This window comes from Rhipicephalus sanguineus, chromosome 2 (assembly GCF_013339695.2).
Source record: "Rhipicephalus sanguineus isolate Rsan-2018 chromosome 2, BIME_Rsan_1.4, whole genome shotgun sequence".
Classification (NCBI taxonomy): Eukaryota; Metazoa; Arthropoda; class Arachnida; order Ixodida; family Ixodidae; genus Rhipicephalus; species Rhipicephalus sanguineus.
Genome location: NC_051177.1, coordinates 126,338,120 through 126,365,463, shown reverse-complemented (window position 1 = coordinate 126,365,463; position 27,344 = coordinate 126,338,120). Strand labels below are relative to the sequence as shown.

Genomic DNA, 27,344 nt, shown 5'->3' with positions numbered 1-27,344 from the left:
TGATATTCGTCAAATCCTCTTGCCCTCCCATGCCAAGTTTGGTCTACACCAAGCTAAGGGGGTGATCATGAGAACACCCAGACCTAGGCGGCTAGATAGATAGATAGATAGATAGATAGATAGATAGATAGATAGATAGATACTCTCAAAGTGCCGAAGGTTCGCTAAGAAATGCTTCGCATTTAAAATGGAAAGGGTGCTACTGATGTCTAGCTCCACATCGTAGCTTATCGCGTTAAGTTTCGTCTGCGGGGCGCTCCTTCAATGCAATTTTCACTCGTTGTCTCCTTTATATATTCCGTCATATTGTGCACGTGACCTGCTTCGTGCAATCGGTGACCCTTCTCTAAAGCAGACGCGCGTAAACACTCACGCTAGCTGATCAAGCCCTTAAAACCACAACGCAAAATAATTGGCAGCGCTATGGGTGCACTTACTCTGTCAGGACTCGCCCTCCCGCCAAAAGCCCTCCAGACAACAGTGACGAACAGCGAGTTCGGCAGTTAAAATGCAAAGATGCTTATTTTACAACGTGTCGCCAATCAGGCCTGCCTCATTTCCAGTCCCGACAGGGATGAGACATCATGCTGCTTCTGGTCCGCCTCCGAACGAAAACAAACGCCTAAAAGGACAGCGCCCCACAAAGAACCCAACTCGTTTGATTTTCCGACTGTGCTCCTCGCTGGGAAGATAGGAAAGGAAACGTCACATCCTTTCTAGGTGACTTGGCGACCATTAAACGCGCCCACGACCGCGAACTACTGCGCTGGAGTGTCCCAGAAGCCCGGCTACGGGCGCTAGCTGTTAGCTCAACTCATGTTCGACAGTCGAACGCTACGTGCATTGTTCAAGAGAACACTGTTGCTGCCGCTTTTATTTGCCTTGGACGCCAAACAGCAAACGCAATAGCGTACAGATTCGGATTGCTCAACAAGAAACGCCGCCGCTTCTCTTCGAATACGGTCCCCAACGTAATAGAGCCTACTCTGTGTCGTCTGCTTCACATGTCAGCGCTCTCCCGCACAGCGCTTGCGGCGCTGTGCGGGTGAGGCGCTGCTGGCGCCTTACGACGGCCGCCCGGTGCCTATAAGGAAGGGCCGTTTGGCGTCATTCGAAGCCCTCGTGTGAAGTGCGAAGCAGCTGCGACTTAATCTTTACTGGGAACGCGTGGAAGGGTGTTCCCATTGTTCTCACGCGCCTTGTCATCCAGCATGCGGTTTTGATGCTTTTTTCGTGGTTTTCTTTGTTGAAACGAATACTGAGCTCTATTCTATACGCCTGATTGCAAAGAAAGATATGCCGTTTGCCTGTAAAGGACCCATAAACCACCCAGACGTTGAAATTCAGTTGTGGCGTTGCAGTTGTGCACAAGTCTACAGCGAACGCGTTTTAACACCAAAGTGTGTTATGCCGAGGTCCAGCAAGATTTTCATGACGTATTTCCGTCAAGGAAATACGTCAGCAAAATGAACGCCATCAAATTACAAAGAAAAAGAACTATAAGAAAAGAGTTCCGTTGACAGGAGTCGAACCCACGACCTCTCGGTCCGCGATGATGGCTGGCGGGCGTTTAGCCCACTGAGCTACCGCCAAACACATCATGGAGGCTAAATGAACGCGCCTTTTATCTTTCACAATTTCTTCTCGCAGTACTCTTGCATGGATGGATGGATGAACGCTTTGAGCGACCCTTTATAACGGGGTGGTGACTTGTGTGCCCACCAGGCTCGAAAAAGACAAAAAAAAAGGGGCCGTTGCTGCGACCGTCCCATTCGGCGCGTTTCCAATAGAAACGTAATTTTGTTTAAGGGGGGCCCTATACCACCCAGAAGTCAAAATTTAGTTGTGGCGTTGCAGTTGTGCACAAGTCTACAGCGAACGCTAGCGGAGTTGCACCACTGACCTCCATTAAAAAGGCTGGACGGCGCATCCCCGCTCTGCGAGGCGGGCGCTTGTGAAGCCACCGGAAGGTCCCCTTTTTGTCCCGGAAGCCGGCGTCTTCTGTGCGTCTTAGTCGCGCAATTCAAATATTCTCGGGTGGCAGCTGTTGTTATGATCGCTTTTATTTTTTATTTTTTCAAACTCTGCGATTATGCGTCGCTTTAGACGCCGACGAACGCTACACGAAAGATGACAGACGCCGTGCCGACACCGTCCGAATACGGCGGAGTGCTGCAACGTACAAAATGCGTAAAAAGTAATGCAACTTTGAGGTATTTACGCGTGAAATGTCTTCCCTGGCGACTTTTCCGGTCGATTCGTACAGTTTACTGCGCTACAAGCAAGTATTTTTTTAAAAAAAGAAGAGAAAAGCTCTTTTCCGGGACAAAAACGGCGGCTTCCGGTGGCTTCACGCCCGCGTGCTCGATGCGCCATCCAGCTCCTCCTAGTGGAGATCAGTGAGTTGCACGCGCTTTCTCGTTTCGCTCTTTCCTTCGCTATGCTGCGTTCATCAGCTCGTCTGTCCACCTCTCCGAGTGCCTTGCCTCAGGGTCCGAGGTAGAAACGCAGGATGCGCGCGCATTTGCTAGCAGAAAACACGCTTTTCTTCACCCACTGAGAGCGTCTCTTGCTCGCGCTGTCACCTAATCATACATGTTACGTCATCACGGCTGTTGTCGATTGAGAAAAGACACAGAGAGGAGTAAGCGAGCGTCTGTTGGTGGTTTAGGGGCCCTTTAACACATCGTGAGGTGGTGGCTTCAGCGCAAGCCTCGCTCATAGCATCCATCATTATCGAAAAATAGCTCTCCGATGCTCGCCCGGCGGTATATGTACCCGGCGGTCGCACCGCGTTCCCTGCTCCCCCTGTGAGAAATAACTGCCAGGATACAGGGAAGACACAACGCGCGTAGCGTTTCTCTTCGCGTTTCACGCCGGTTTGGAGGAGTGCATACCGAGTATCAGTGTTTATTATGTGTTTGTTGATGCCGTATTTGGGATTCACCATATGCGGTGTCCACGTATATGTTAAGAACTTCAGCTACCGCAAGGGTTAAATCATGATCATGGCCGTTAGTTGTCGGTACGGAGATGTGCCACTACGCGTCAACCTGAGTGCGTCCACATCAAGCGGTGCTACATCTGCCAAACAGCAATAGACATTATACAAGCTCTGATATACCAATGCACTAAAGCAATCAACTACTTCTGTGACGACACGTTTCACTTTCGTGTTATACGGTTATACCGATTCCTATGACAGGCGGATCAGCCATCTTTTTAGGGGCGAAGCTCCTTAAAGCGGCACCTGTTCGTCCCTCGTAGTGCGTAACCAGTCGTAACGCTAGTACCAGATCTTGACCTCCACGGTGGTGCCGGTGAAAGATTTCTCCTGTGCGTTGTTGAAAAATAAAAAATTCGCAGCGTGCGCGTTAACTAAAAGCCGAATTCTTCTGTCTCTGATTCCCCATTAGCAGCCATTGGCATGTTCCAGTAGGAAACGTTAGTAGAAGTGTAAGTGTTAGCTAAAAGCCGACTTCATCTGTCTCTCATTCCCATTAGCAGCCATTGTTTACCTCCAAGGTAGTGCCTGGTGAGATTTCTCCTGTGCGTGATTAAACAATAAAAATTTTGTTCAAAACGCCGTTGATTGATGAAATAAACCAACGAAAGACGCCAGATGTTTTCTAAAAGAAAACCGAAAAGAGGCCACATGTATCTCAAGCAAAACGAAAAGACGCCAGCTGCTTAACGAAAGTCGCCAGATGCTTTCTAAAGCAATGGTTTTCTAAACAATGAAAATTCACAGCGTACATGTAAAATTAAAGTGAGCTGCAAGTCGTCATAACTCTCATCGAACCTTTAGTATAAACGCGCCCGATCTCACGTCGGTGATGATGTACTGGGCAGAATTCACGGAAGATTCACGGTTTACCGATGAACCTCCGCAGCTTCGCCCACTCATCATCATTCACTCCGTGGATATGCTGTGATTTTTCTGTTCGTCTGTCCGCCTATCAGAATGCCCTTTCTCAGCGTCCGAGGTGAAAACACAAAGAACGCGCGCATCTGCTAGCAGAGGAACACGCAAGCGCGAGCGTCTATGGGTGGTTTAAAGGCCTTGCGTGTCGTTTTACGGGCGAAGCTCCTTAGGGTGTGGGTCGCTCCCTCCTCTGTAGTAGTAGTATGTAGCCACTTCGCCCGATCGGCAACGGGCAAGCGCCGATCGGTAAAGTCCACCCCCCCTCTCTCTTTCGCCTCGCGACGCCGACGCTCCGCGCACGCTGCGTTGCAGATGCGTGCTCTAGAAATGGCTCTAGTCCCCCCCACCCCCCCCCACCCAGCTCTCTCGCCTCGCGAGGCCGACGCAGGCAGCGTCTGCTAGCGAGTTTCTTGATCGAAAAAACCGACTGCTCGCGCTGCACAACCGTTCACTGACCACCCCGTATATATAGGCACTGGATTTTGACCTCCAAGGTAGTACCTGAGTGAGATTTCTCTTGTGCGTGATTCAACAATAAAAATTCACAGCGTACATGTAAAACTAAAGTGAGCTGCAAGTCGCCATGACTCTCATCGACCCTTTAATATACACGCGCCCGATCTCACGTCGTTGATGATGTACTGGGCAGAATTCATGGAAGATTCACATATGGCGCGTGTCATTGGTGGACGGCAATCGTTCGATTTAGTGCGGCGACGTACGCTAGGGGGACAGTTGTAATAAAATCCGCTCGCTGTTGGCACGCTTTCACTTTCGCTCGGAGTATTCACGGTTTACCGATGATTTCCTCCGGAGCTTCGCCCCACTGATCATCATTCACCCCATGGATATGCTGTGCATTTTATGTGTTCTTTTTTTCTAATGAGAAACTTTTTGTGGGCAGTTCTTTTTGCCAGACAGCTCGTGATGTGTGCACGAGATGGCAGGTGATCAACAAACTCTCGCATGCTACCTAAAGGCATCAATTCTGCCGGGAGTACGCCCTTGGTGTGAAAGAACGAAAGAAGGAAAAGATAATTTTTAATATTTGGGGTTTCACGTCCCAAAACTACGATATGATTATGAGGCACGCCGTAGTGGACCTCCTGGTGTCTTTAACGTGAGCCTAAGTCGAAGCACACGGGCCTGAAACATTTTGGCCTCGTCTGCACTCCGTGGCCCCCTTAAAGGAGTCCTGACACAAAAATTTTCGCCCCGCGCTTTTTTGCTGCAATGTGTTGCTGGGGACCTGTTAGTCATAACACGGCACTTGTTTGCTGCAGCGCCTGACAGATAATTAATTACAAGCTCCTCATTACCGACACAGCCTCAGTTTCGGTTTGACAGAGCTCCAAAAACGACAAGCCGCCGGGTGCAACTATCACCACCTAGCGAGTGACACGCTCGGTCACGTGAGCACACAGAACAGTGACGCATTTCCGCGCGGTCTGTCGTCGTCAGGCTCATTGTCGTCTGATGGCGACGTTTTCTTACGGCGGGAATGGAAGGAATTTTGGACGTGGCGAATCACTTCAGGTTTGACCCGCTGGCGAGGAGCGATTCGTCGGGAAGCGCGTCAAAACAGAAATGGCGGCTACGACGTCATCATAACCTGTACCGGCTGCAACGATTACGTAGGGGATGTAGGAGGGTCACCTCGGGTCACCTCCGAGGGTGTCAATGCACCAGGTGCGGCCAATAATGCTGGATCGCGCTCGCGAACTTCAAAATTCATATAAAATACCTTCCAAGCTTTATTCGCTGTCGATATTTTGCAGATGGTACACGCACGTACACGGGAATCGATCCAGCAGGCTATCTCGGCCGCGAAATTTTGTGTCAGTACCCCTTTAATGTTCACCGCAAGGGGGCCACGGAGTGCAGACGTGTATCTCCTCGGTTCCGTGATTTTCCTACGTTCTCTAGTGGATTTTCGAATGTTCTGTGAAATCTGTCTCACCAGTTATCGACGGAAGTTGCGAGGACCTTCCGTATACCACAGTTCTCCATTTGGGCCCTTTTTCTGGCCATCTTTCGGTGTTCTGTGCCACCACGTCGGTGGCAAAGAGAAGCCTAAATCGAACACACACGACACCATTGCCCGGCCGCTGAGGCGGTAGGGCGGGCTAGGCCTGACGTGTCGTGGGAATTTTTCGGAGACCCCCGCTTTCCGTCGGCAACGTAGCAGGCCTACTTCACTGTAAAATGGAAGTCGTACTAGTTGAAGGAGAGGAGTTGTAGCCGGACGAGTTCAGCGAGGGCTCGGTATGGTGTGAAATCAGAAGACACAGCAAGAAGCAGCAGCAAGGTCAGCAGTAGACGGCTGCCACGTTCCCTACGGAGACCTCAACGGCTGCCGGCATGGCAGCGAAGTACAATACGAAGACAGCCCGCCAAGTGCGTCAGATAGCCAGGGCCAGCCGGACGCCAGATCTACCCACGGAGGACTACAAAGTCGTCGTGCGCCTCCGAGGCGGCTTCAATGTCTCCGACTACAAGATGGACCGAATCTACAATTTCCTGCGCAGCGCGGTGGAGATAGGTTGCGAAGCAGCCGTAGAGGACAGCATCTGCCTCAACTTCAAAAAAAAAAAAACATCGTGGTGCTGAGCACACCGCCGGAAGACCGAGCCAAGTGACACGGAGCCATCAGCGAACTCCGCATTGGAGAACGAGAGTTCGAGGCGAGCGCCTACAGATCCGCCCCGATAAACACCTCTAAGGGGCTCGTCAGAGGCATTTCTAATGACGACAGCCCCGAGAACATCGTCAAGAGCTTGGTCCCGCTGCGCAATCCCGCCGTACTGCACGCCAAACGCATGGGAAACACAGACAACGTGACCGTACTTTTCCGTGGTGTCTACGTGCCGAGATAGGTGTACTATTGGGCGATGCTCGTCAGATGCAGCCTATACAGGAAGCATATCGACGTGCGTTATGAGTGCGGCAGGCTGGGACACAGAGCCGACGTGTGCCCCAATCCAAACAGCAAGAAGTGCCGTGGGTGCGGCTACAGTAACCCACCACAGGAACATCTGTGCGATCTGAAGTGTCAACTATGTGTCAAGGGTCACCTCACGGGAGACCGCAAGTGCAAGGCTAAATACAAGATCCATTATCTGGTTAAGCGGCATCGATGGGAACGAAGAACACGAGAAGAAGGAGCCGCCGTCGAAGCCTACGGTAACGGCTACAACAGCAGCAGTACCGCGAACTACGCCTCGCAAGACCGACAGCCAGCAGCAGCAGCAGCAGCAGCAGCAGCAGCAGCAGCAGCAGCAGCAGCAGCAGCAGCAGCAGCAGCAGCAGCAGCAGCAGCAGCATCAGCAGCAGCAGCAGCAGCAGCAGCAGCAGCAGCAGCAGCAGCAGCTCGAACGAGCTATACAGCAGCGCTTAGGGCCTTTAGAGCGTACAATTAATGAGTTAAGACGCGAAAACGCGCTTCTTAGAGAGGAAATATCCGAATTGAAAGTCGGAGCGGCACAACGGCAGCAACATAAACAGCAGAAACGACAGGAGCTGTCATTAGAGCCACAACCTCTTCCGCCACAGCCCGTGCCGGTCGAGGTGAATACGGCGGACGACAGCTCGGTGGAGACAGCGGACGAACGCGACGACCACCCGGTATCTTCCAAGAGGGCCGCGTTAGACCCCGAAAGACCCACAACAGAACCGCGTAGCACTTCCTACGAAAGGCTAAAGAAGCGCATTGCAAATATTGAGACAAGCCTAGACGAGCGTTTCGTGAGCCAGACGGAACAAATTAACAAAATGTTTACCGTGGTCAACAACTCGGTGGCCAAGCTTGCGGAGCAAATGACTCAAGTGATTGGGGCGCTCACGACGCGAATGGACGACTTCGAAGCGAGGCCCCCGCCCCTTGCGGGCAGGCCGTTGCGGGCAACCGGGAAACCATACGCGAGACCGCAGCAGCAGCAGCAGCAGCGAACCCCGCTAACAGACGGAGAAACGCAGCACCAACAGCCGAGTCTATCGGGCGACGGGCTACATTAACACACACGCATCACGATGGCTATACACGACAAAATAAACACACACACACGCACTAGACAACATCCTTAACAGTACACGATCTGACAGTGGAACTGCTGTTGCTACAGAAGGAAGCGGGGCAATCTCCAGCAATTTGTATGCAACTGCGAGAGAAAGCCGGACGTGATCCTGTTACAGGAGATAAATAACCCGGTCGAACTCGCGGGCTACAAAGCCATAGATGCGGCCGCGTCTAGCGAGGGGCAGATGCAGAGACGACGCCGAGTTGCGTCGACCGGCGTTATGGCGACGTTGCCGGCCGCCGCGGTGCTCGTTCGTCGCAGCCTAACAGTGGCGCAGCGTGATCTTCAAGGGGTGAAGATACCGCACGTGTTTGTGGAGCTAATTCCGATGAGGGGTGAAGGGCTATTCGTATTGAACGTATACAGCAAGCCGTCGCTGCAGCACAGATTCCGGGAGCTGTTCCGCAAGGCACGTGCGCTCGCCGGCGATGGGCCGCTGCTCGTCGCGGGAGACTTCAACGCGCCGCACGCGGCCTGGGGATACGCACGAGAAACACCCAAGGGAGGCGCCTGCGGGAAGACTCGGCAGACCAGCGACTCGAACTCATCGCGAACCCTGCCGATCCCACGCGCAGGGGCAACAGCGCATGCGTTGACACGCTACCGGACCTTGCGTTCGTGGCGAACATAGGCAACGCGCAGTGGCACAACTTGCAGGAGGAGCTCGGAAGCGACCATTCCATAATAGAGATTCATATAAACACGGGGCAGCATACTAGGGGGTGCCACTTCGAGAGCGAAGGCAAAGCCAGGGGATGTAGGCTCCGTCTCGTGGGATGGGACGCATTTAGCAAGACACGCAAAGAACGCGAGCGAGGCGACCGGCCAATAACGAACATTGACGAATGGACCGAGACGCTCAGGGCAGACGTGGACGCGGCAACGCACGAGGTCCCTTTCGAGGCCAACCTTCAAGTGATCGATAGCAGGCTCCTGCGCATGTTGGAGGCCAAGCAGGCTTTGCTGAAGAGATGGAAGCGTCAAAGGCACAATAGGACGCTACGCAGGCGCATAGCCAAACTGGACAGGGACACAGAAGAGCACGCCTTCCAGGTATGCCACGCGCAATGGCCTCGAGACTCAGATGCGTGGTGCGAGCGGTTGGCCCCTCTTCCGGCACCTTCGGCACCTTCTGGATCCGAAGGAAACCGAGACCGCTCAGGGGCACAAGATTCGCAGACTCGTACGCGACTTTGGGCGCACGCCAGATGAATTTCTTGAGGCCGTGCGCGAGCGTTACTTTAGAACGGGAGAAAGATTACAGCCACGGCCGCTACATAAAAAACACCTGTTTTTTTATGTAGCTTCCGTGTTACAGCACGCAATGTACGATGGAGACGACAACGAGAAGCTAGACGCGGTGCTTAGTGAAGCAGAAATCAGGGCAGTCCTAAGCAGTCTCAATACCAGGTCGGCTCCTGGCCCGGATCGGGTGACCAACAAGACTCTACGCAACCTGGACGACGAGTCAATTACGCGACCTACGTTAACGAGTGCTGGCGAGAGGGCTCCCTCCCCAATGCATGGAAAAGGGCCCGCGTGGTCATGATTCCCAAACCGGGTAAGCAGGTGACGATCGATAACCTAAGACCAATCTCGTTCACGTCCTGCGTGGGCAAAATCATGGAACGCGCTGTCCTGACTCGCGTGATTGATTACCTTGAAGACGCCGACGTCTTCCCCCCACGATGTTGGGATTTCGTCGCAACCTTTCCGCGCAGGACGTGATGCTGCAGCTCAAACACGAGATCGTAGACGACACTTCTCGTTTCACCAAGGCGATTCTCGGCCTCGATCTGAAAAAGGCTTTTTACAGTGTCGTGCACGCGGCGATTATAGACCGTGTCCGATCGCTGGGGTTAGGCCAAAGAATTTATAACTATATAGGCGATTTCCTCACGGGCAGCCGTGCGAGCGTCGTCGTCGGCAATGCGGAATCAGCGGAATTCGAGACGGGCCCGATGGATACGCCGCAGGGCTCTGTCGTGTCGCCCATGTTAATTAATCTCGTCCTTCTTGGGCTTCCGGAAAAAACTAGCTACAATAGAGGGGCTGCATCACGGCCTCTGCGCGGACGAGATCACCCTCTGGGTCCCCGGAGGAGGATGCGACAGCAACGTAGAACGAACGCTTCAGACAGGGGCGTAGCCAGAAATTTTTTTCGGGGGGGGGGGGGGGGTTCGAACCCCCCCCCCCCTCTGGCTACGCTCCTGGCTTCAGATGGGCGTGGACGCGGTCCAGGAGTTCTTGCGAGGCACGGGCCTCGAATGTTCGGCAGCCAAGTTCGAGCTATTGCTCCACAGGCCCACGAGCAGGGGCTGCAAAATCCTGCTTCCCGGCGGGGGGAGATCAGACATTAGAGTAGTAACGGCGGCCGGCGTTCCCATACCGAGTGTAGAGCACATAAGGATGTTGGGACTACACCTGCAGGCCAACGGTCACAACGGTGAGATAGCACGAAGTCTAAGACGCTCAGCAGAAGACACGGTTCGACTACTCCACCGCATAACGAACAGACGCAGCGTCATGCGGGAAAGCTACGCGATCCGTCTCGTACAGGCGTACGCGATCAGTCGCATAACGTTCATAGCCCCTTATCTAAAGTGGCTGGCGTCTGAACGAAACAAGATCGACTGCATATACGCAAAGCGTTCAAGAGGGCGGTCGGCTTCCCTGTCAATGCGAGCACGGGCACGTTCTTCGAGCTGGGCCTGCACAACAACCTGGGCGAACTGATCGAGGCGCAGAACATCGCACAATACGAGGGACTGTCCAAGTCCAAGACGGGCAGGCGCATCCTCGAGTCACTCGGCATAACATACCACACACAATGCGGGGAGAGGGTGATGGTTCCGATCACGGTCCGTGGCCGTCTCACCGTCCCGGCCCTCCCCAAGAACAGGCACCCAACGCACCACGTCGGGCGCCGCAACAGAAGAGCGAGCGACCTGCAAAGAGTGTATGGCAACAGCGAGGAGGCGATGTACGTGGACGCCGCGCGATACACAGAGGGAAGGTGTGCTCACGCGATCGCAGTTGTGAATCACACGGGCAAATGCATCGCGAGCGCCACGGCGCGTACGGAACACATAGCGGCGGCCGAAGAGGCGGCGATCGCTCTAGCACTGGTCGCGGCACCGGAAGCTGCGGTCGAGTTCAGCGACTCGCAGGCTGCCGTCCGTGGCTGCGCACGCGGCCGCATCTCGTGGCAGGTGGCCCACATAATTAAAACTCGCTATGGCAGCAGGGACGGCGGCGACCTTCGAGGAGCGATGGCCTCGACATCACCGTCCTCGCATTTCAAAACCGAAAATGCGACGGTCTTCCTCCTGTGGACCCCGGCGCACACCAGCGTCCCGCTTGCAGGCAACCAGGCGGCCCACACCGCGGCTCGAGGTCACACTCACCGAGCCGCGGCCGATTCGGTGGCCGCCTCCACCTCCGAAAGTGTGAGAACACAACAACAGCAACGGGAAAAGTTGTGAGGCGATCGCCTGACCACATTCAGCGACATCACACAACATTACAGGCTCAACAGACGCAAATACCCTCCACCACACGGCAAATTAAACAAACGACAGGCCGTAACTTGTAGATTACTACAAACAGACACTTACCCCAGCCCGGCGATTCTACACATCTGTTATCCGAGCATATACTCGACGGACGCGTGTACAGCGTGCGCGGAAAGAGCCACACTGATGCACATGCTTTGGGAATGTGCCGGGAGAGCTAATGTCGCTGCCGCCGCTCACTTCGCGACGCATGTTAGGCAGGGACGAACTGCTCCCACCGCGCGAGGACACGGGCCAACCGCCGCCGCGGCTGTGGTCACCGCTGTGGATCGACTGCGTCGGCGTCGCTGACGCTGGGAGGCGGCATTCACCAGCGACATGCTGACCGACAAACTTTAGGCCGTCCGGCAAGCCGAAAACACCGCCCGGGTCCAAGGGCTTCAATCTGTCACCTGACGCATTCATCCTCGACAGAGAGTGGGACGGGAGAGGGGTTAATCCCCTCTTTCCCCCGCCTCGCCTGGACTTTTATTAAAGTTTATTCATTCATTCATTTCATCGAAAATGCAGCCGCCCCGGCCGGGATTCGATCCCGCGACCTTCAAGTAAAAAAGGAAAGACATGTGCCATGTTTCAAAACACCGTCATAATCATCACAAAGTTACAACTTCGTTTTCTCACCTGCGTGATGTGAGCAATCTTAATGAGCAACCCTGGAGTTAGCTGCCTAAAATGATGAAAACCAAGTCCCTCTAAATCCACGATAGCAGCCACTCCACTGATTTGTGCGGCGTCTTCATAGAAACTGCTGCTCGCCAAAGCCAGTGCGCCTCTAATGAAATCGTCAAACGAGGGTTCCAGGCACCTGAAAGGCAATGAAAGCCAAATTGAACTATTCTTATTCGCCAGACCAGTTATTTCTATACATACTTCAAGAGAAGAAATAAGAAAGATAATATTTTCGACAGCCGCGAATTAGTCGGTTACTCTTAAAAAAAACAAAAAGAAAACACGTTTCTCTTTCCTTGCAAGCAACAGTTACTCACTGACAGGAGAAACGAACAGTTTTTTAAAGCGAAGCTTGTGCTGACTGGTCAGTCAAGCTGGTGATGGTAGTGTTCCAAAAAAAGAAACCCTCCTCGCCCACAGCTGGCGCGCACCAAAGAAATAACAAGTAAATAAATTTTCTTTCCGGAGCTGGGGCTTCAACCCGGGGCCCACCGGTCCGAAAGCGAGTGCCTTGATCTCTAAGCCACGCAGCCTTGTTTCTTTTCTCTTTTTTTCATTCTTTTTCTTGTCTTTTTATTGCGATAGCAATTATATGGACAGTCTCGGCTGGTTTTTGCCGCCGCCGTCATGCACCGTATATGTATAAGTATGTATATATATATATATAAAACTCCCAAAGAAAAATAATTCAGAGATATGCTTCCGAGGCGCGGAATCGAACCAGCGACCGCTCGCTCCGCAGCGCATGGCGCTTACCACAACGCCATAAAGCGCAGATCTTACAGGTAGCTAACGGCGAGCGTTATATAGACACCCTTTACCGCTGGCAGGACTCAGAGACGGCAAGCGCGTATAAGCGTTCTCTCATTCTAGCGAGATGGCGCGAGGAGGGCAACGGGCGCATTTAAATGTCGTCGGGCAGCTCGCTCGCTTCTAATATTTGCGCAGGGCTTTATCAGCGAAACTGAACTCTTTCTTTTATTTAACTTATGCCGTAGGACATACTGGCGCCAATAAAAAAAAAGAGAACCTTGCCCATCTGCTGTCCGCTCCTGCGGTAGTTGCTGCCGGGGGGCAGATCTTTCTGCAGCGTAGCAGCGCGTCCATCACGGGCCACCTTTCTTGCTATCGCATTGTATATATGATATTGCTTCGCCCTTGCGCGAAACTGTAACTTCTTTGTCTTTTAATCGGAGACTTCGACACGTCATGGTTTACATGGTGTAAAACATGTCAGCCACACTGCGGCTGATATAGACTAAATTTTTGGAAGGACGCCAACACACCAAGTGCAGAAATCCACTAGGGCGTACCACCGAACGCATGGTGCACCTCTCTCAGAGGCAAAACGCTTTCAATGAAGTGTTCCCGTGCAGAATGGACGACAGGGTCAGCATGCTCAAATTGCCATTCTACACTCCGTTTCATATATCAGGTGCAACGCTGTGGAAGCTATGCAAGAAGTTCGATCAGCAAAACGTATAACTCCGAGCCTCTCGTGTTTGATATGTGTCGTTCTAAACGCTCGCACGAGCCTTCGCGCGACGTGTCGCGCCGGCACGCACATTAAACACCAAAATAAAGAAAACAACAAGACGTTAAGCGATCCAGCCCTATGAAAGCAGCCGTATACCAGGGTATGTTTATTCCTGAGGCATGAAACATCTTTATTTAGTACTCAGCCGAAGAGCGAAAAGGAAAAGGAAAGAGCGAATTCTGGGTGGTAAAAAAACTCAACTATTTCTTAATGCGAACGCATCTGCTGCAAGAAGTCTCGGTAGCCTCGACAGCGTTGCATATGCTGTGTGAAACGGAGTATAATTTTCCACAAAGCGTGGAGTCCCAGGAGCATAATAAGTTCTTACGCGCCCGTGCTTGCCCAATGTGGGCTGAACTGAAGCATTCGGATGCGTTTACCGCCGATGCAAAGAACAATTGGGAAGCAGTACACTTGCTGTGGGCGCTTCATTAAAACATTTCCTGTTGGCGGACTAAAAGCGGTCTGCTAGACAGCGCGTAATCTCGATACCAGGAATTGCACGCTTCAGAAAAATTCCGACTTCGAGAAAATTGAATCCTAAACCACGTTTCCATGGTCGGGCGATGGTCCTTTCGTTCGGCCGTTCTACATTGTGACTAACGCTGGAAAGGAGACGAAAGACGCCATGCCGATTCTGTCCGAAAACAGCGTTATGGGTAGGCTCTTATCTAAAAGAAAGAAAGAAAGAAAGAAAGAAAGAAAGAAAGAAAGAAAGAAAGAAAGAAAGAAAGAAAGAAAGAAAGAAAGAAAGAAAGAAAGAAAGAAAGAAAGAAAAGCAGTAGGTTTGGCATGCCCACGACAAGCTTCGCTTGCCCCCATTTCTCCCACAGGGAAAGGGCTCCCGATTTTTTTTTATTTTCTTTCCAACATATTACTACCACCTTCGTGACGTGGAAAGGTCGATGAGGTATCCTGGTATATTTATTTATTTAGCAATCAAACGAGAAAAGAACGGGGTGATTGCCAGGTTCACTGAACGTGTATACTTTACAGTTCAGGACAATTCCTCTCCATACGAAGCATTTTTTTCTGAACGTAGCCCGGCTTTTTCTGCCACCTGCCCAGCGTTTTCTGTTGAAGAGCTGGATTAATCAAACGTCTAGATATATTGATTGATTGGTCACTGATTGGTTTGTAACATTACTTTAATCACAATGAACCAAGTTTGTCAGAGTACGTTAATTACTGACCTCGGCAAATAATCATGCATCTAGTCCGCAACGCAAGTCCTCTTTGAAACGAAAGCATGGTAAATGAAAAATTCTTGAACACGGGTTGTCGCTGGAGCCAACGTTTCGACAAGTGGTCTTGTCAGCGACACCTCGTGTTCAAGAATTTTTCATCTCTCCAAGCTTCCGTCTTTCCCTGAACTTCAAACATTGCGAATGTTTCATAGCGCCCGAAGTGACCACGAAACGGTGAACAATTGCTTATTGCTCGGCACGTCACTTGTGGGCTTCGTGGACAAAGCACCGGCACGCTGCCAACATTTCTCTTCGTGTTACCGGCGCGGAAGTCACGTGACAGAAGTTGAGGTCTCGGGGCGCGCTCGTTCGCAGGCTCGCGGCTCTCGCTGGCCGACGGAGAGGTGTGCGCGGGAGAGGAGAACAAAACGGCACTGCGCATGTCCGTTGCTATGACGACGGACGTGCGAGGAGTAAGATGATGAAATTGACGCTGGCTGAGCTTCAAGGTCAAGCGCTAGCACAAAGTCGTTTTCTGGGCTTATAACAGGAGGCGCAGAGCTCTTGCTCTAAAACGCGACGGGATTCTACCGCAAGCAGCGATTACAAGCGCTGACATCTCAGCGTCTAGCAATCAGTACTTCTCTGTATAGGTAATATTCATGTGATATCATGCTAGCAAAGGCAATAGCGGAAAGGGCACCGGCTGCGCTGGCAACATGGACCGCTGCCATGTCGTTGGTCGTCCGTGCCGGCTCACGCGTTATTTGCTGGCGTTACCGCACAGCTTCTGATGAGTAAAGTTCGCTAGGTGTGCTTGCTTGTGTTCTATCCTTTGCTTTTGCTTGCACCCTTCCTTGTGCGTCGGCCCTCTATACGTGCCCCACGTGTCCCAGCGGAAGACGCCTGCTTCAAAGTTAGCAGGCAGCGGCGTGGAAATTCTCAGTGAAACTAGCCTGTTGTCCGCAGTATCCGACCAGACAGCGTCATCAATTGCTATAAGGGCAGTTATAGGCTTCCTGAAGAGTTCTGGACTAGACACTAGACTTAAAAAAAAAAACAACTGTGTTACGTGGTTATTGTACATACGCAACAACTCTTCCTGTCCCCATCATCATCTTCATCACTCTTTTTCACCCTTTCCTGTTACCCCTGCGCAAAGTACCCTGCCAGAGCTCACAAACTCCGGCTATCTCTCGGCATTATTCTAATAAATTTGCTCTCTCTCTCTTGCTTGCATTTTATCAGCACAAGATGAAGTGCACTAAAATAACCTCGATCCATCGCTACCAAACATGATGGTTCTTCAGTCAGTAAATGCAGCAAATTGTGGTGTCGGTGCGGAGGGCATGGCATCGTCAACGTGGAGCGGTGTCAGTCCGCCTGCGCTCACCAGCAACGAACCTTTTGTGCAGGTTATACTCACATCCAAGTTTGCCTTTACAAGGTTGCCGTGTGCAGAAAACAAGCTTACATACTCGTGATAAAACGAAAGCGTCAATTCTCTGGAAGTGCACTGCCCAGCGGCTGCGTTCGAGAATGCCTCGGATGATTCCCATTGCACGTGCGAGCGTAACACGAATGTCACACGGCCGCTTTCGATAGCGATTAATCCCCGATCAGGAGAGAATTTCTCATCGCTATAGGCGTGCCTCCACATGTTGCGCAAATAAGCCAATCAAGTTCAATAAACTTCACTTCGATTACGCTCGATTGAGACTGAGAGTGCGCCGTGTGAGAGAAACATAGTGAATCGTCTTACATTTTACAAATGCGCCGCGTGAAGTACGCATGCGTCATAGTAAATGTGTGATTCTGTCGGAGACACCGAAAGAAATCTAGCGCTATGGTTCGTCGGCGTTATATGAACGCCACTTGACACAGAGAGCAAGCTCACTGCACAAAAAGTTATGCTTCCGTGTTATTACGTCTTCAGCCTGCACAATTTTTTTTGACCGCAAGAAACATATGTGGTTAGCACAACTGTAATGTCGGACTGCTCAACTATAGCTGTGTGAGCCATGCACACAAGCGCAGAAGCTAAAACCGAAGGACCGAAGACGCTACGGCAACGACCGGTGGGAAGCGGCGGCTCTTGGATCGTGTGAGTGCACAGATTATCATTGTTGATTGAGGGATAATGCCACCTATTTAAAAGCTAGGCGAGTTGCTACAGATTTCAGTTCGCTCTGCGAGTAACGTATAGTCTTCACTTCGCTCCACAGTATCGTCTTCCGCCGAAAGGACTTGGGCTGAGAGGATCTCGTCATTTTGCCGCGGGAATATCAGCACAGTTGGGCGAATCCTTCTTCTATACATAACCAGACAATGCTGCTTACATCACCTCATGCTCAAGTGCCGTTGCATCTGCCGGAACCTTTTTCTTAATCCTGAATAAAAGCTTCTCTATGTACTACACGCTCAAGAAAAGTGCCGCGACGTATGGCCGGGGCCATGTAAAGTTCATTGGTGTAATGCAAGTGCACTTATCAAAACGCAGCATGCACTAAACTTAAATTAAGCCAACAAGCACGATATTGGTATTCAACTTGCGCTCATGATAGAAGTACTTAGAGTAGCTCCTCGAACTCACCCAATCTCATGAGTGCAATACTGCGTCCAAGCGCGTCGGCCTCCATCGAAGTCATCACCAAATGGTTTTCGTGGCAAATTTCTCTGAGCCTAACGCTTGCTGGCGTAACATCTCTGAAAAATTCCGGTACATCGCGACGAGCACGAATGTAGTTCTGAAACACTCTGAAAGCCTCTTCAACATTGTACTTTTTGGCTCGAAGAAACATCAACAGGAACTTCTCGTCACTGGGAACGTGCAATGACGCCTCTGGAATAAACAAGAAACATCGGTAAAAAAAGCGCATTTTGTGTGGTAAATATTGTTATGCCTATATGCGGGTATTTTTTTTTTTACTCCGAGAGAAAGAGAGAGAAAGCTTAAGTTAAAATCAGGCAGGTAAACCAGAAGAAAGTTTTTCGGTTTGCTACCCTGCACTTGGGAATGGGTGAGGGGGGATGAAAGGTAAGAGAGAAAAAATACAGAAAAAATTTAAAGAAAAAAGAATCCACGCATATTCATGAAGTTAATGATGATGAGTGGGCGAAGCACTGGGGATCATTTGGTTACTGTTAATCTCCCGTGACATTGCCAACTCGCGCATGTAAATGAGTGATAATGCGTGTGTGCAGTTATGTACAATGTGTTTGATTGGTCATAACTCGTATGTCGTGTTCAGTTGCCGATTTCGTATACCCTTCATTATTCTGCTTTGTGGTCAGTGAATTGCAGAGCCAACGGTTCTTCGATCGGAGGTTGCGCGTGTCACTGTCATTCATGTAGGTGGCAGTAAAAATGACTTCAATAATTATCGACCAATATCGGTACTGCCGCTTTTTTTCAAAAATTGCAAAGCGTATTATTTACAAACAATTGTATGATTTTATTCGAGTTAAATAGGTTATCTCGAAACACCAGTATGGCTTTCAATCTGGAAAATCGGTGGAATCTGCTCTACTGTAGGTAAAAAAAAAGATACTTAGTAATTTCGAACATCGATATTTTACAGTGGGAATGTTCCTTGACTTTCGAAAAGCCTTTGGTTCGATCAAACACCAAATCTTGTGTGAAGAGCTCGAAGGCAAAATGCAATATACACAGCTTCATGAATTAAAGTCAGACTTAGGTAACATAAACTTTGGGGTCCCACAGGGATGTATTTTGGGTCCTTTGCTCTTTCTTTTATATATTAATGATATTTCTAACATTTCTTTTACTCCCGCCATTGCTATGTACGCCGATGACGCTAACGTTTTCTTTTCTGGGCCAGATCTAAATTCATTAGAGCAGCGTGCTAATATCTGGCTAAACGAACTTCATACCTGGCTTAATGTGAACGAAATAAACCTAAACGTAAAGAAAGCACAGTACGTAATATTTCGTCCAAAAAATAAACCACTTCTTCATAACGTAAAATTGAGTATCAAAACAATACAATAACGCCAGTCAACTCTTGTCCATTCTTGGGAGTCGTTTTTAGGTTTGACCTCAGCTGGCCTGAGCACATAAATTATGTTCGTGCTAAGCTATCTAGATCTCTTGGTATGCTATACAGGCTAAAATATTTATTGCCGTTGCGTGTTAGAAAACAATTGTACTTCGCTTTTATTCATTTCCACCTAACATATTGTCACCTAGTATGGGCTACGTGCAAAAAGACGGACGCTGAACGTGTTTCCTCTCTACAAAAAAGGAGCCTAAAAATTATTTCTTCCCATCCTCCCCCATCAGTGGGCGACGTGGGAGTCGCCCACTGCGCGCTAGGGCGCGTACCGCAGGACCTCATTAAAGTTATTTCAATCAATCAATCCCCCATCAACTGACTCTCTGTATAAAACTCTGAACGTACCGCCATTCTCATAGTTACGTCAGCTTTCTTTGGCAGCAATGATTTTCCGCGAATTCAAACACGATCGTACCATGTTCTCAAACAAATATCTAAACAGACAAGTGGCATATGACCTTCGCATTATTTCATTGGCGGGATCAAGACCAAGAACTAATTATGGTACTAAAACTATAGATTATCAGATTATTTCATTGTTGATTGCATACCCATCCCTAATCGAATTAGCCAATCAGAACTCAAGTATGTTTCGTTTTAAAAAACAAGTAAAGCCACTTTTCCTGCCTCCTTGAAATATACAATTATTTTTCTATGAACGTGAAAATTATGTAATTTTGTATATTTGTAAACTTTAGAAAATTTTTAAACCCGAACAATGTAAACTTTGTATAATTTTTGTCCCATGTGTTTTTTACTGTTCATGTTGTTCATATAAGCTGTGCAATGAGCATTGTACTTTTTTTCTCTGAATTGGCTCCTGCTGTATGACGTGCAAGTCCGGGGTGAAGGCCTCGCCAGGAGACATACGAGTCTCCTTTTGCCTTGTGCAAGTTGCATTTACTGCAGAAAAGAGCCACACGACATACTGCTGCTGCGCATTATGTGTCCTCTACGACACTTCTTTCTCCAAAGCACGAAATTCTTCCAGTGTTGTCTTTGTGCAATTACCGGCTGATGCAGTGCTATGAAGCGTTTCTTGAGCATGGTAGCGACGCCATAATTAATCTTGCTAAGCTAAAAGTAAACTCAAGCGTTCGTCTAACCAGCCACAAATGAATGTGGACTGTACCCATCCCCTAGAACTGTTTATGATGCATAAATATTTGTCTCACAGGCTGCCTCCCTGCTAAACTTCTTAAACCATGAAGACTTTGATCCTTCGTGTAATCAAAATTGTCTCATGAAACGCTTCGCCCAGCTCATTTATGTTGAACAGCAGTACATTCCTCGAGATTTTAGCCACTCTTCTTGTCGATCGTTGTTTTTCGTGTTCATGCCCCGGCATGACTTTACAAATGGATAATTCTGCATTCTTTCGCGCTTTGTTACATAATTTTTGTATTGCTCGATGCCATGTAATACTTGTTCCGTTTATTTTTTACTCTTCAGGCATGACTGCGCGTCATCTTGTTGCTTTGCCAACTTGTAAGCGGATCGGGACCTCCTCAAACTGCTCGAGTTTTTAGTCCCGTACTGCTCCTATCCAAAGTGCAGCCTATAGTGCAGCCTATATGCAAAAAGTGCAGCCTATATTGGTACGCCTCCCACCACCACCTCGCAGATATTAAGTTAGGGTCTTCTAAAACATTCTTCCACTTCACAAATATTAGGCCGTATTTATTTTAACTTGCAACGGTGGACACAGGAGTTTCTTCCTCAAACGCACTAAAGTATTTCTGACTTAAGACTAGTTGCTGGATGTCTTCCATGACCACCACGGCGACTTAGCGGCTACGGTACTCAGCTGATGGCCCGAAAGACGCGGGTTCGATACTGTTGCGGCGGTCGCATTTCAAATGGAGGAGAAATAGTAGAGGCCCGCGTACTGTACGATGACGTCAAATAACCCCAGCTGGTCGAAATAATACCGAGGACTTCACTACTTCGTCTCTCACAGTCTAACTCGCTTTGAGACATTGAACCATACAAATTAACCGATGTATTATTTTTAATTTTAGATATTTAATTAGGAGTCATACAAACACAGGTTTATACTAATTAGACATGCGCGAGCGTTGTGCGCTTGTGTTTTTCTCTTCAGTGTCTTCCGTGTTTCGACGTACTGTGCCTCATATCATCAAAAAGGTGCAGGTTCTTTATCTGCTCCGCAGCTGTCCTGTCCTTTCACTGATGACAAAACGTAGCGCTTATAAATTGCTCCAGTTTTAATGTCGTGCATGTTTTCGACCACACATGTGGGGACACGCAGATACCTATGGAACTTGCGTCACTAGTATAATACGCGAGTTGGTAAGTCGAATTATTTCCGCCGCTCGGTCATTGAAAAAATGAAAAATCCTTGAGCAGGGGGTGTCGCTTGAGCCATCGTTTTGACCTGTGGACTTGTCTTCGTCAAGGCTGCACAGCAACTGGCTTCCTTAGCAGTGTGTGTATGCGTGTGTGTATGCGTGTGTGCGTGGGTGCGTGTGTGTTTGCTTCGCTAAACGCGGAGGAGGAGAAGGAAAGCTTGCCTCCTCCTCCTCTACTTTTTGTAGTTGGGGGAGAGTGAGCCAAGAAAACAATACTGTGCTCCATTTCCATGTGAATCTAAGTAAGCAGATTCTTTATCAGTCGCTAACGCTATGGGCGTTGACAGATATACTTTGTCAGCGAACATTACATGGCGTCAGCAGATAAAGAATTTGCTTGCTTTGCTGTTCAGTTGGACGTGGAGTGCAATTATGATCTCGCTTTGTGCTTTTCTCAAACTATTGAGGTTGTTTCGATAAGTTGCACAGGGCAATGTGGTTGTGATAGCATGTGCAATGTAATACATTTATGCGTCTGTATTAAATGCCAGCTAGTGGTCGGGTTTCGCGCTTGCGTGTTTCTTGTAAATTTCTTGCGCTGGTCGCGTCAAAATAAAATATCGTGTAGCACGGCCTTGCACCAAGGATACAGTCACGGATATATGTTTCTACGATGCAGAGACAATTTTGCCCGATATAGTCACATCACCTAACTCTCAAGATCGCTTAGCTAACGGAATGAATAAATGAATTTTAATTGATGTCAGCCCGGCAGTTTCTTTCGGGCGGGGCGGGGGCAGAGTGTATTAACCCACGTCTCGCCCCACCCTTCGTCGATGATGATGGTGGTGCGTCAGGTGACGGCTCGAAGTGCTTAGACCCGGACGCCCTCTTCAGCTTGCCGGACGGCCCAAAGCTGGTCGGCAAGCTCGTCGCTGGTGAGTGGCACCTCCCAGCGGCAGCGACGCCGACGGAGGCGATCCGCAGTAGCGACCGCAGTCGCGGCGGCGGCCGGCCACGGCCCTCGCGTGGTGGCAGCAGCGACGATTGAACTTGGAGTTTGTCTCGGCCTAGCGTGCGTCGATAAGTGAGCAGCGGCAGCGGCATTCACTTTCCCGGCTCATTCGCCAAAGCCGCAGCGTAGCTCTTTCCCCGCAAGCTTTACACGCGTCCGTCGGGTATAGGCTCGGGTAACATAGGCGTAGGGTCGCCGGACTGGGGTAAGTGTTTGTTTGTAATAGTCTTCATGTTACGGCCTGTCTTTTATTTAATTTGTCATGTGGTGGTGGGTACTGACTTTAAAGATATTTGATACATTTGAAATAATATAACCAACATCAGGAAATTAGCAGAGCTAAGTAAGAAAGCTCAGGAATATTCAACGAGACACTGCGAGGAATGGATGGTGGCGACGTTACGACTTAATCTCGCTAAGTAATGGCTTATTTATACTGTTCCGTCTGCCCTTAGTAGCTTTGCTCCTCGTAATTTCGATTTGTTTTTCTGTTCTCGCGAAGAACTTCACACTACGTATTTAAATAAGATGCCTTCACTTTATTTATGCGTGTACATTGCGGCTTAGTGAATTCATTTGTGTTTCCTTCGCGCAGTTATCTTCGTTTTCCAATTGGATAAGCCCTTCTGCTGCCTCCCTGCTCAACATTAGGTTTGCAGACTCGTCAAGCAGCCCTTGGTCAGCTTTTATTTGCAACCCCTCCACCTGTTTCGTAAGATGAGAAGATGAGATTGAATCGAATTCTACCTCACAAATCAGTGTTGGCTCTTATGCCAAACGCTGTATAGCAATCCTAACGAAATTTACCAGTGTTTTCGGGACTGCTCCTATAATAAAATGTCGGCGCGCCGGCATTGAGATGGACATTTTCAGAACAACAAATAAAAAATAAATAGCCCTTCAATTGATAGAGATTCCTCACTCGCTACAGTCAGCGAGAAAATTTTACGGATTTTGGCTCGGCACGAGGACACGTTGAGCGAGCGTTCCTTCAATGGCATTTTTCTGTCACTCTGTGAGCACGCAGACACAAGCGCAAGCTGTAGTCCGCACAAGGTCAACAAATCTACAAAAAAAAAATGCACGAGCAACAAAGCGTTCACTCCCCATGACGCTCCGCGCAGCTGCAGGGAAATGGAACACGCCGCTAATACAGCGACGATCACACGTCCAGGCCTCGCACGAAGACTAATAAACTTCCGGACCGACAGTGCAGAGGACGGCACTTAACAAAGGCCACACCGCACGGTCGCACAAACAGTATTCATTCACTTTCACAACAAATGCGCGCTTTCACGAAAGCGCTTTAACTATGCACTCACCTGCGGTGGTCGAGAAGAGACCGGTCGGCGCAAGTTCCCGTCGGCAAACTGGCGTCTCGCGTCGCAGTGGCTTATAGAGTTTCTTTCTTCTTGCCGCTGACCGCATACTGTTTAGCAATCCGTCGTTAGGTCACGGTAAGCGAGAGCGCGTCGCTATCGTCCCGTCGCCTACGTCAGTACGGGCACGTGCCGTATTTTGCGGGAATATTGCGCTCTTCGTTTTACAGCGCAGCTTTTAAGCTTTTCGTTAGGCCGTACGGAGTAGAGCACTGCACGGGCCGTGATTCTCGGCCCGGGCCCGGGACTCGTTCAAGTTTACCCGCCCGAGCGCGGCCCGGCGACTCCAAGCGAGACCCGGCCCGAACCCGAGAAAAAATTTCGCCTACCCAGCCCGGCCCGACCCCAGATCGCGCCCGAAAGGGGCCCGAGCCAATAATCTAGGTGGTGTTGCCTGAAGACAGAATCAACCGAAATGGCGTTTTAGGCGGCAATTATCTACGCATGCTTGGCGCATGCTTCGCTAGCAAGTATACTTTAACCTATGGTACTTTCTTGTTAAAAGGGGCTGGCTCACCGTGGAAACAGTTGAGAAGAGATACTGGATACGATGAACGTTTGCTCGACAGTGGTGTAATGTACCCAATTTTCTAGGAATACCACAGGGATCATCAAGAGAGTTTTGTAGCAGATACTGTAGAAAGAAAAGTGATTTCCAATATCAGTCCGGTTTTGATAAGGAGCGCAATAAGAACAGAAGGGACAGCTTGCGCCAACTTGGCGCGAAGTAGCCATACCTGGCAACCCTGGGCCCGGGCTCCGCCCGGCCAAGCGAGAGCGAGACCCGTGTCCCCGGCCCGAACCCAAGAAAAAATTTTGCCGACCCGGCCCCGCCCGGCCCGACCACAGATCTGTCACGACAGGGGGCCGAGCCACTAATCTAGGTGGTGCTACCCGAACATGGAATCGACAGCAAGGTTTTTTAAGAGGCAAATATCTACGCTTTGTTGGCGCATGTTTCGCTAACAATCGTACTTTAACCTGCGGTAATTTCTTGTAAAAAGGGGCTCACGCTGGAAACAGCTGAGTGGGCATACTCGGTACAATGAATGTTTGTTCGGCAGTGGCATACTGCACCTATTTTTTTCTGCAAATACAATGGGGATCACCAAGGGTGTTTTGTATCAGATATTGTAGCAAGGAAAGTGATTTGCAGCATGAGTTCAGTTTCCATGGGGAGAGCAATAAAAACAGAGAAGACAAAGAACAGAACATCCTCTTCACTTTGTTTTTATTGCGCTCTCTATTGAAATTTAAAGCATACTCGAATGACAAAGCCGACAGTGCACCCTTCTGGAGATAAGTAGCACCTGTCTTCAGCATAATAGCACCTTGCCATAGCAAAAGAAATAGAGGGATAAAGCCAAATTTGTTGCCGTGTTGTAAATACACAAACCTATAGACAAACTTATAATGAACCGCTTGCACCACGTGTACTTTTAGAAATACGTATAAGCAGCCAGAAGGAAGGAAAGCTATTTGTCATAGCATTCTTTTCATATGTCACACCACTACTAGTATACACAGTCTAAAATTTTTTGTGGCATATTTTAAGGTTTCTTTCTTCACATATCGTTGTGCAAAAAATAAAATTATCAAAAGATTCCGGCTTTAAGCACACCATGCGCTGTTGCACCACACATGCAGCTGCGCTAAAGTTTCTCGCACTGCTTGCGCTAGCCACAGGGGCGCATATCTGCCTTGCGAATTCTGAAGGCTTCGGCCGGCGTTATTCTAAATTTGCTCCTGTGGTAGAAGTTCAGAACGCCTTTGTGGACCTCTGCAGCATGAACATAGCTGTCAAGCTCATCCCTTCATTTCTCTCGTTCCTGAACGTCGTGCCACTCTTTCAATGTAACCTATAAAACTCCTCTTTGAGGCTTTCTCCTCGCAGTTTTCAGTAGTTTATGTTCTGCCCAATTCGCACCGTGCTCTTTTTTCTTCATGTTATGATGGTGTACGACTTTCTAACGATGTACTGGTATAAGGTGGACGAAGCGATTTCGATCTATTTTCGGGGTTCGTTCCAGTTTGGTAATAAAGTCGCGAAGAAGCTTCTCAACGCTTACTCATTTGATGCATATGGTTAGACGTAAAGGAACCTCACCGGGCAGGGAATTCGTAATTGTCTTCTTTCAAGCCAGGCATTTCGTCAAGCCAATATACTTGGCCCCAGGCCTTGCTTAATCCGCCTATGCTATTCCTGCCCATTCCAACGCGGTTGCGGCAGTGTCATGTAGCTCTCGCACTATATAGCAGACGGGTCTGTTTGGTCGATTCGGAGATAGGTATCCATATAGAATTCTACCGCGAATGCCTTTCAAAAATAACCTATATATGAGGTATGGAAAAGGTCCTTGAAATGACAACGTTAGCTGACATTTGGTACAACCCCCCCCCCCCCTCCGGCACCCTTCCGCTGCAATGTTCATCACTGCACTGGCCCTTGCGGGAGTAAATTTTCGTGAATGCGGCCCGTTAGACGAGGTGAGTTTGAGACCCCTGACATAGCGGAACAACAGAAAACTCAGACGTTAACAATGTGGGCTCACAAAGCAGGCTGTGCATGTCCATCTCGCGTCACATGACCACTAGGAGCCGTGACCACGGAAAAAGAATGTGTATTTGTAGGTATCAATATATTGTCCAATCGAAGGGATCACTTTGTGACGTTCTCGTGCATACGCTGGACAGGCGCAAAATATATGCTCAAGTATATGTTCAAGTGTTTCAAATAACTGACAATGACCACGATCGGGACCTGTGTCTCTGCAGCCGATAAAATGGGCATAAAGTCTTGTGAATGCCACACCAAGACGAATGCGGTGAGGAGGAGGAGGATACAACTTTATTGACGCCATGAAATGGGTCAGGTGAGGGGGGGGGGGGGATGGGTGCAGGGAAAAGGTAGCCGATGGGCCCTCGGGCCGCTTTAGGTGGCCGAAAGTCCTTGCGCTTCGGCGACCCCCATGGCCCAGCACACTATCCGGAGTTGGTCGTCCGGTCGTGAGCTGCGCAAAGCAGCCTCCCATCGCTCCTGTCTCTCAGCCCCGAATCATGCCTGGAATGTTTCGCTTTAGTTGGCGAGGCATACTGATCTTCATTTCTGGGTCCAATTTAAGCAGCCGCTTGTGCTGTCGTTCTGGTTTGTTCCAATGCTCTAAGGTGGAGTTGCGCATTTCTCGCCGAAGTAAGGCGTTAGTGTCTGTTCGCAGAAACGCAATGCTCACTTCCGGGGCATTATTTAAAAGTTAGACGAAACTCCGCGGCTATGCATAGCAAAGAAATGCATTGTATAGTATAGCAAGGAGGTTAGAAAGGGAAGTAAGGGTGAGGAGGAAATAAAATAAAAGGGACGAGTGTAAATGATTTCATGGCCTTGCATAGTATAGTATAGCCAGGGGACGGGAATGGGAAGTGAACGTGAGAAAGAGCTAGGGAATGGTGGAGGGTGAAGCATAGGATGGCCTTGTATAGCATAGCAAGAGGGTGAGGAAGTGCCGTGAGGGTGACGAGAAGTTATGTGAGAGTGAGGAGGAGGGAAAGAAGGAGGGGAGAGGGTACATCATTGCACAATTTTCTTTACTATAGTA

General features: G+C 49.6%; 1 protein-coding gene across 1 annotated transcript in view; it reads right to left on the bottom strand.

The window, feature by feature from the left end:
* Positions 1–22,464, bottom strand: part of LOC119381867 (alpha-tocopherol transfer protein-like) — a 95,840-nt gene extending 73,376 nt beyond the window's left edge. The window contains exons 1-2 of the mRNA XM_037649621.2: positions 22,185–22,464; positions 17,563–17,811 (exon numbers count right to left, since the gene is read on the bottom strand). Coding sequence (XP_037505549.2) covers positions 17,563–17,811; positions 22,185–22,464 — 529 coding nt within the window. The remainder of the gene's footprint in view (positions 1–17,562; positions 17,812–22,184) is intronic.
* Positions 22,465–27,344: the final 4,880 nt, after the last annotated feature.